This window comes from Sinocyclocheilus anshuiensis, unplaced genomic scaffold (genome assembly GCF_001515605.1).
Source record: "Sinocyclocheilus anshuiensis isolate Anshui unplaced genomic scaffold, SAMN03320099.WGS_v1.1 scaffold770, whole genome shotgun sequence".
Classification (NCBI taxonomy): domain Eukaryota; kingdom Metazoa; phylum Chordata; class Actinopteri; order Cypriniformes; family Cyprinidae; genus Sinocyclocheilus; species Sinocyclocheilus anshuiensis.
The window spans coordinates 154,266-163,013 of NW_015544161.1; the positions used below are offsets into that span (position 1 = coordinate 154,266).

The 8,748-nt window shown below is 36.8% G+C and overlaps 1 protein-coding gene and 1 long non-coding RNA gene across 2 annotated transcripts in view; both read left to right on the plus strand.

Annotated features, from left to right (window-relative positions):
• Positions 1-1,084: 1,084 nt before the first annotated feature.
• Positions 1,085-1,861, plus strand: LOC107695604 (uncharacterized). The gene is made up of 3 exons (XR_001635010.1): positions 1,085-1,130; positions 1,598-1,698; positions 1,808-1,861. It is a non-coding gene; the product is annotated as an uncharacterized LOC107695604 (long non-coding RNA).
• Positions 1,862-5,428: 3,567 nt separating this feature from the next.
• The window catches only part of LOC107695594 (interferon-induced GTP-binding protein Mx1-like), a 29,444-nt gene continuing 26,124 nt past the window's right edge, over positions 5,429-8,748 (plus strand). Inside the window, exon 1 of the mRNA XM_016495595.1 lies at positions 5,429-5,447. Within this exon, the coding sequence (XP_016351081.1) occupies positions 5,446-5,447 (2 nt within the window). The 5' untranslated portion in view covers positions 5,429-5,445. The remainder of the gene's footprint in view (positions 5,448-8,748) is intronic.

Sequence of the window (8,748 nt, forward strand, 5' to 3'; positions counted from 1 at the left end):
GCCGGCATTGTAGTCTACTCTACCAGGATCAGTAAACAGTCCTCCGTAAAATGTGCTGCACACATCTGAATATTTGGGTTGAATTGTTCTGGAACAGTGTTGTAAATATAACTTAATCACTGATTTCTAGTCGTGTCCTCTTTTGAAAGGCCAAACAAAGTAGTTTCGTTTTCACAACGAAACAGCATCACACACGGCGGCCTAGAGTGAGCAGAGGCAGCGGGCTTGAGAACGGTGCGGCCAGCGGATTCGACGAAGGTGTGTCTGGAGGGCTTGCGGCAACCACATCTGACGACCCCGGGCTGGGCTCCGCGTCGTCCACGGTGAAAGCCGATCCGGTGATCCACAGTGCAAAGTTGATGTATTTCCTCAGCGACCAGCACGGATCAGCTCCAGGCATGACGAAGCGATATCGTCCTTTCTTTGCGTTAACATTTGGGCGGCGTTATGCAAATCTTCCCATATCCTGACGTAGATATGTGGAGGCGTGTTAGAACGAGCCGTTTTATAGGTAGGCATGGCTGACTCTGAACTTTTATAAAGAATATCTCTTTGGATTTGAGACTTTAGTCTTTGCAACTTTACAGATCTTCTTTATGCACCAAGAGCTTGTAACACTCCAAAGAGAAAGGAAAAATTGAAATCGCATCATATGACCCCTTTAATGGGCTTTAAAAAAAACACTGGGTGGATTTTATCATTATAGGGTGGATGTGTACACACACTTCCAACACACATTTATGTTCAAACATGAATACAAAACGTAAAGTGAATTTTGCATCCGATGACCCCTTTAAGAAACGTGAGACTATAGCTGTGTTCCAATTCAAAGACCGCATCCTTCGAAGGATGCTCCGAGTCTAGCCTTCGCAGGATTTCCTAATTGTGCCAGCAGGTGTTCCCGATTAATGCTCCTGTCGCGTGGCAACGGTGCGAGAAGAGAGCTGCCATCCTGAGATTTGTTAATGAAACTGAAAATAACTATGGAGCCTGAATTGTTAGTTTTTGACTGTATTTATTATACCTTATACTGGAGGAAATGTTGGTGATGGTTCACCCCCGGCAAATAAGTGCAGTAAGAACTCGAAGTGAGGAGATGGAGCAGTGGAGGGATGCTGATAAATATAGAGGTAAGTCAGCTGTATGTACCTATTGGTGTTGGTTAACTTGAGTACGCTGCACTTATGTTAATTAGGCTAAGTATCTGAAGCGCTCCTCCCGAACTTTAATAAAACATAATTTTGTGATACAGACAGATGATTTTTCCATGAAATTAGCTGCCCCTTAAAATAGATAAATTTAGAATTCAGAGTAAAAAGTCACAATTGTGAGATATAAACTGCAAAACAAGATATTGCAATTGTGTTTAAAAATGTTGCAATTATGTTAAAGTAAAAAACAAAAAAGCCTGGCTCATTCTGATTTAATTTGTCCTGTGTGAACAGCCCCTGAAAATGCTCTTTGTACAGATAATACCTCTTTTACCTTCCCAACAAGTCCTGTAAAATGATAATGTAACAGGCTCATTATAACAAATATCATTTTTTCTCACGGGCATTAAATGAATTCAAGGGCCAAATTGAGTCCCTATTAATAGGAGAGCTAATGGCAGATCATGGTGAGGAAAACTTGTTTTTGGCCAGCTTCGTGCTGAATTCAAGAAGTGGAATCATCATCTTAACAGTACAAAGACATCCTGTGAGTACATTTTCAAATTTAAGAAGCCCAATAAGTTTGAATTCACTCTCCTTTTATCAGAGTTTTAATGAAAAATTTTAATAAGAAATCCATCTTGTTCCCAAACAAGTTTACAATGCAAAAGAGTTGACCCAGAAAAAACAGAGGGAGGGAACCACCCGGCTTCAGCAACTACAGATTGTTTGAGATGATTCTACAGGACCATGTGGCCAAACTTAAAGATCCAGCCATTGATTTACTCAGTGCCATAAAAGGTACCATCACACATATTTGTGTTTAAAGACATTGTGTTTCTGGTCATTGTGGAGTGCTTCCATTATCAAACCAAAAGATTAGATCACCAACTGAACAAATAATAGGCTAGTTTTAGCACATCTGAATCTTGTGACATGTGGCTATTTGTCTTTTTGATGTGTGTATTTTTTCTCTAGACATCATCATTAAGCGGTGAATAAGTGTTTCCAGAACCATGTCCTTCAAAACATCACTAAGGTAAATAATGCCCCTCAATTGCTCCTCAAATTTAAAATGGAAAGCATGATCTACATTCAAGATCCCATCTTCATAAAGAGTTTAAATGAGATTACCAAGGAGTCTTTTTCAGAAAACGAGTTACCTGTCTTTGACAAACAATGCAAGTATACAGTCATATGCTGGAGGTGTATTATTAGGTAGATCATTTTAGTTTTCAATAACAAATTGCACTGTGCTTGTGGTGTGAGAAAGTAACTAATCTAATCGTTTACTTTTCAGATTGTGGTGCAGAGAATGGCTGACCAACTGCCCATGATGATCTTGTTTTACATGCTGCAAGAGACTACTCAGCTCCTGTCTACTGACATAATGAAATTACTGGAAAAGCCAGATGTGCGTGAACTCCTGTCTGAGGACTCTGATGTCAGCAGAAGGCGCAAAGACCTAAAAGCTTGACTTACTCGTTTGACTGCTGCTGCAGAAGCAATTAGCAATTTTTTGAATGACTAGACCATTGTTTAGGAAATAAAGAGCAGATCGTTTCGATACCAAGAAAGAAACAGCTAAAAGATATTAAAGCAGAGATAGATTCATACACTTGGATATAAGCATTTAGAGTTTAACTAATACAAATACAGAGTTGTAACTAGGCTAATATAATAGAGGAGCATACATACAACACATGCATGTACCATATTGAGTTTATAACAGCTTAATTATGGCCTAAATAAAGAGAATGTCTTTATTTTTGTGTGTTATGTGTATTGTAAGTGTGGGCATAGTTCATTGGGCACTCGGGCATTTAATGAGTGTTGTCTGAGTGTGATCGTCTTCTCGTTGGAATGTGTTTGAAGTCAGATGGGGAGACCAGAGTACTGTACTGTTTAGCATCTTCTGAATGGTGGTGGGAGACTCTTGGAGATTTAGCACCCATATAAATGTAGACTGTGGAGCCAGGTCTGTATAATTTATATGCTAATGTCAAAAGGCTAAAAGGATCTCTGAGACATGAAGCCCAAACAATCATCAGTGATCCTATGCAGACGTTACACTACTGATAGCTTGGAAACGCAGCACATGTTTTACACACACATAATCCAAATGTCGGGTCTTGTAGTTGATTTCAAACTCTTCCGATTATTGAACATAATGAAAATGACTTATTTACATACTTTTAGTGGTAATGATGCTTTGAGAGTGTGTGTGTTAAAAACACATACATCTCTCAACCAAGCCTGCCCCCTCTTCGTGAATGAAACACCTGTGTAAAAACCCTTTGTGCACATACTCTCAACTAGTGACAGCCCAAAATACATTTTCATTAACAAAATGGCTCCTACAATTATTTTAAACAGGATTTTTTTTTGGATTAGAAAACAGTCAAAAATGGGGGGAAAAGGTCAAAAGTGGAAAAAAAAAAATCTTCCTCTGCCATCTTCTTGAAGTCATTTTAAATGCCTGAAATAAGTTCTGTGATTACACAAGATCATGATATTTTCACTTTTTATTCTATGGTAGTAGAATACTACTGGTAGAATTAATACTAATTAAATACAGCAGTAATGCCCCATATTTTACATGTCATAAAACTAACAAGTGGCTTAAAGGGATAGTTCACCCAAAACTGAAAATTACCCTATGATTTACTCACCCTCAAGCCATCCTAGGTGTATATGACTTTCTTCTTTCAGACGAATCCAATCTGAGTTACATTAAAAAATGTCCTGGTTCTTCCAAGTTTTATAATGGCAGTGAGTAGGTTTTTTTTTTCCAATAGTCCAAAAGAAGTCCATAAAAGTGCATCCATCCATCATAAAAAGTGTCCCACACAGCTCAGGAGGGTGAATCAGCATGGGATTTGACAGCAAAACACACGTCCTTGATGTGTGAATTGCTATTAAAAACACGCGTTCTTGATGCGCACTTTGGAGTCACCGAAAATGCGCGTTTTTGACATGCGTTTATCATAACAAAAATGGGCGTTGAATATGTGAGTTTTGAGTCGGCTGAAACCATGGTTAATTTTCATAAGAGATGCTGTAATAACAAGATGTTTTGTCATTAAATCGTCATAATTATCTTGTTAAAACGACATTTTCTCGTAATAATTATTATGAGAAAATATGCTGTTTTAACAAGATAATTATGATTATTATATTATGGCAGCGTGTCACTCCCGGATAATCGAAAATGGGCAAAGAAGCGGGACCTGGTTGCTGAAACCACGCCCACCTAGCTTGATGGTGGTGACAGCAGCGGCAATCCACCTGTCACTCAATTATCACTCACGCGCCCTTAATTATGCAGAACTTTAAGGCTTAATATAATTTAAACGGATGAGTTATAAAAAAGTTCACCCCTCTCACAGTTGTCATGAAGGGCAAAATTAGCTATATAGACCAAAATCATTTTTTGAACCAGGCTGTAAACATGTTTTTTCTGCTGTAAAGTTGGGCATTTTAACATGGGGAGTCTATGGGATTGACTCCCTTTTGCAGCCAGCCTCTAGCAGCCAGTTGACAAATTACAGTTTAAGTAACTTCCTTGTTGGCTTCACGAGAGAGAGCGGGAGGTTGCCGCTTGGTCTGACCACCTTTTTTTATTAAAGAAATGGAAGATGGCGGCTGCATGTTCTTTACAAATCAGAGATTATTTTATTCAAATAAAATGGCCTTTGGCTTTTATGATCTAAAACAACATGTAGGAAAATATGAAAATATTTTAATCTCAAAAGGCCTATTTAAGAAAAACCTTAGATGCAAAATGTTTTCACTGGCGATTACAAGCAAGGGCAAAATTTGTTTTTAGATAATAAGGAACTACACAATCCTGTACTTGAGTACAAGTACAGAATCTGACAGTGAACTAAATTCTTCAGATTTGAATTCTAATTTAACTTAATTTAATCTAATCTAATCTAATTTAACTGATTCTAATTCTGATTCTAATTTTTAAATGGCAAACCACACGTCGAGGGAGCGCATTTTGATCCAAAAAATGCATGTTTTCGATGCGCGTTTTCATTACCCCAAAGCACACGTCAAATCACAAGTCATTGTCAAGGACGCGCGTTTTACTGTCAAATCGCACACTTTTGACAGGTCAGTGTGTGCAATCAGACGCCCAATCAGGCATTTATGAATACTTTGGCTTGCCATAAAGCTCAAGCTTGCGGTGTGAAACAGACGTAAGGTGTGTTTGTTTTTCTACGTGACATATATAAACGCAAATTCATATACCCAGAGTCTTCAACACAATAGCGATTAATTCACAATGTGAGTGTAACCGGACTTTCATTTTGTTGCGTGCAATGGTGAATCGCAGTGTGCATTTGTGGGAAGTGTTGATTCTTTTAACTCAACGGGAGCATATGAAACTTTCTGAATCCGAACATGTTACTGTGTTGTTTGTCTCCACTCTTCTCTCTCTACAGCACCACGCCTGCTTTTGTAATTTTTTTACGACATTTATGAGGATTATGAAATAGAGGGTTTCCTGATCCTTTAATGTACTTTCATTTTGAGCCTTATCTGGGTTAGCTATCATACACTAAGTCCAGTCTGACACGCAGGATATCAAACCCTTTTGATTTCTCAGAAACACTAAATTTAGATGAAACCCATAATCTATTCTTTGAACTTTGCTTTCATTTTCACTTTTTGTTTTCCCAGAAACTGTTGAGTTCAAGGCAAGGCTTGCTGTTATAATAGAGTGCTGCAGAGATCATTTACTTATTAAGTAGGCCTACACCATGATCGTGCAAAAAAACAATTTTTCACTTTCGACTGTTTTCTAATCCAAGCTGTTTAAAATAATCTGTTTTTTTTATGTTGTTAGATTAAGAACAGGTTCACAGGTGTGGTGACAAATTAGGAATGCATTATTAAAACATTGACTCTCTTAATCAAACAAGTCAATATAATATTTTTAAATTAAATAACATGCTTAAACAATATTTATGTGTAGAGTATTGCCAAATAGGTCAAGTCACCTTCATTTATATAGCGCTTTATATAATACAGGACGCGTCCTGGGAAAATGGCACGTATGGTCACCCTACTTTAAGGACCTGTGAAATAACTGAAATCACTGATCAGGCTTTTATATGTAGTTTGAGGTAACAATGGGTTTTATAGGTTTGACTGAAATAATGCAATAACTGACAAAACAATTGAACAAAAACAGATAAAGACAAAAAGTAGCCACTGATAATATCTAAACATGTATCCAAATCCAAATGGAATTAAATTAATTTATGTGTGATGACAACTTAAAAACTAGGGATTGTTACATAGGCATCCAGTGGCTATAATGGTATTACAGATAGGCCTAATAAATTGTGCAAAATGTTTTTCCTAACAGTCAATTTGCAAATAATGCGTTCAGATTTGTGTAAATCACACCAAGGTTGTTATTTAAGATTTAAGAGTTATTTACATAATCAGTTTTATGTTATTTTGTATGTAATCTTATATTTTCTTGTTTGGGAGTGGGAGTGGGATGGAGGGGGGCGCTAATAGGGATTTCGCCTAGGGCATCAAAATGGCTAGAAACGGCCCTGATGGTATGGTATTACAGCTGTGAAATTACAAACAAAAAATACACATTCTGAGACATAAACTGAAATGAATTGTGAATTTTATTAACATTAAATCGTCCTCCTCCTTTTTTCTTTCAGACGAATCCAATCTGAGTTATATTAAAAAATGTCCTGGTTCTTCCAAGTTTTATAATGGCAGTGAGTGAGTGGTTTTTTTTTTCAATAGTCCAAAAGAAGTCCAATAAAGCGCATCCATCCATCATAAAACGTGTCCCACACAGCTCAGGAGGGTGAATCAGCATGCGATTTGACAGCAAAACACACGTCCTTGACGTGTGAATTTCTATTAAAACACGCGTTCTTGACGCACACTTTGGAGTCACCGAAAATGCGCATTTTTGATGTGCGTTTATCATAACAAAAATGGGCATTGAATATGCGAGTTTTGAGTCGGCCGAAACCATGGTTAATTTTAGTAAGAGATGCTGTAATAACGAGATGTTTTGTAATTAAAACGTCATAATTATCTTGTTAAAACGACATATTTTCTCGTAATAATTATTACAAGAAAATATGCTGTTTTAACAAGATAATTATGATTATTATGATGATAAGTATAATTATTACTAATAATATTTTTCCTTTATAAGAGGTATTATAATCAAGACATATCAAACACAGTTTACAAACATTGTGTATGAAACAATACTGTATTCCGACTAGTATTTCATTATTTAAAGGGGTGCACACAAGTCTACTGTACACTCTTAAAAATAAAGGTGCTTCACGATGCCATAGAAGAACCTTTTTGCCCAAATGGTTCCATAAAGAACCTTTAACATCTGAAGAACCTTTCTGTTTCACAAAAGGTTCTTTGTGGTGAAAGAAGGTTCTTCAGATTATAAAAAGGTAAGAAAGAGATGGTTCTTTAAAGAACCATCTCTTTCTTACCTTTTTATAATCTGAAGAACCTTCTTTCACCACAAAGAACCTTTTGTGAAACAGAAAGGTTCTTCAGATGTTAAAGGTTCTTTATGGAACCATTTGGGCAAAAAGGTTCTTCTATGGCATCGTGAAGCACCTTTATTTTTAAGAGTGTATGCTAAAGTCTGACCACTTTTTTTATTAAAGAAATGGAAGATGGCTGCTGCATGTTCTTCACAAATCAGAGATGATTTTATTCAAATAAAATGGCCTTAGGCTTTTATGATCTAAAACAACATGTAGGAAAATATGAAAATATTTTAATCTCAAAAGCCCTATTTAAGAAAAACCTTAGATGCAACATGTTTTCACTGGCAATTACAAATAAGGGCAAAATTTGTTTTTAGATAATAAGGAAGTGCACAATCCTGTACTTGAGTACAAGTATAGAATCTGACAGTGAACTAAATTCTTCAGATTTGAATTCTAATTTAACTTAATTTAATCTAATCTAATCTAATTTAACTGATTCTAATTCTGATTCTAATTTTTAATGGCAAACCACACGTCGAGAGAGCGCATTTTGATCCAAAAAATGCATGTTTTCGATACGCGTTTTCATTACCCCAAAGCACACGTCAAATCACAAGTCATTGTCAAGGACGTGCATTTCGCTGTCAAATCGCACGCTTTTGACAGATCAGTATGTGCAATCAGACGCCCAACCAGGCATTTATGAATACTTTGGCTTGCCATAAAGCTCAAGCTTGCGGTGTGAAACAGACGTAAGGTGTGTTTGTTTTTCTACGTGACATATATACAGGTGCATCTCAATAAATTAGAATGTCGTGGAAAAGTTCATTTATTTCAGTAATTCAACTCAAATTGTGAAACTCGTGTATTAAATAAATTCAATGCACACAGACTGAAGTAGTTTAAGTCTTTGGTTCTTTGGTTTCCAAATGAAATACAAAACTTGCTCTCATCTGAAAAGAGGACTTCGGACCACTGGGCAACAGTCCAGTTCTTCTTCTCCTTAGTAAGACACCTCTGACGTTGTCTGTGGTTCAGGAGTGGCTTAACAAGAGGAATATGACAACTGTAGCCAAATT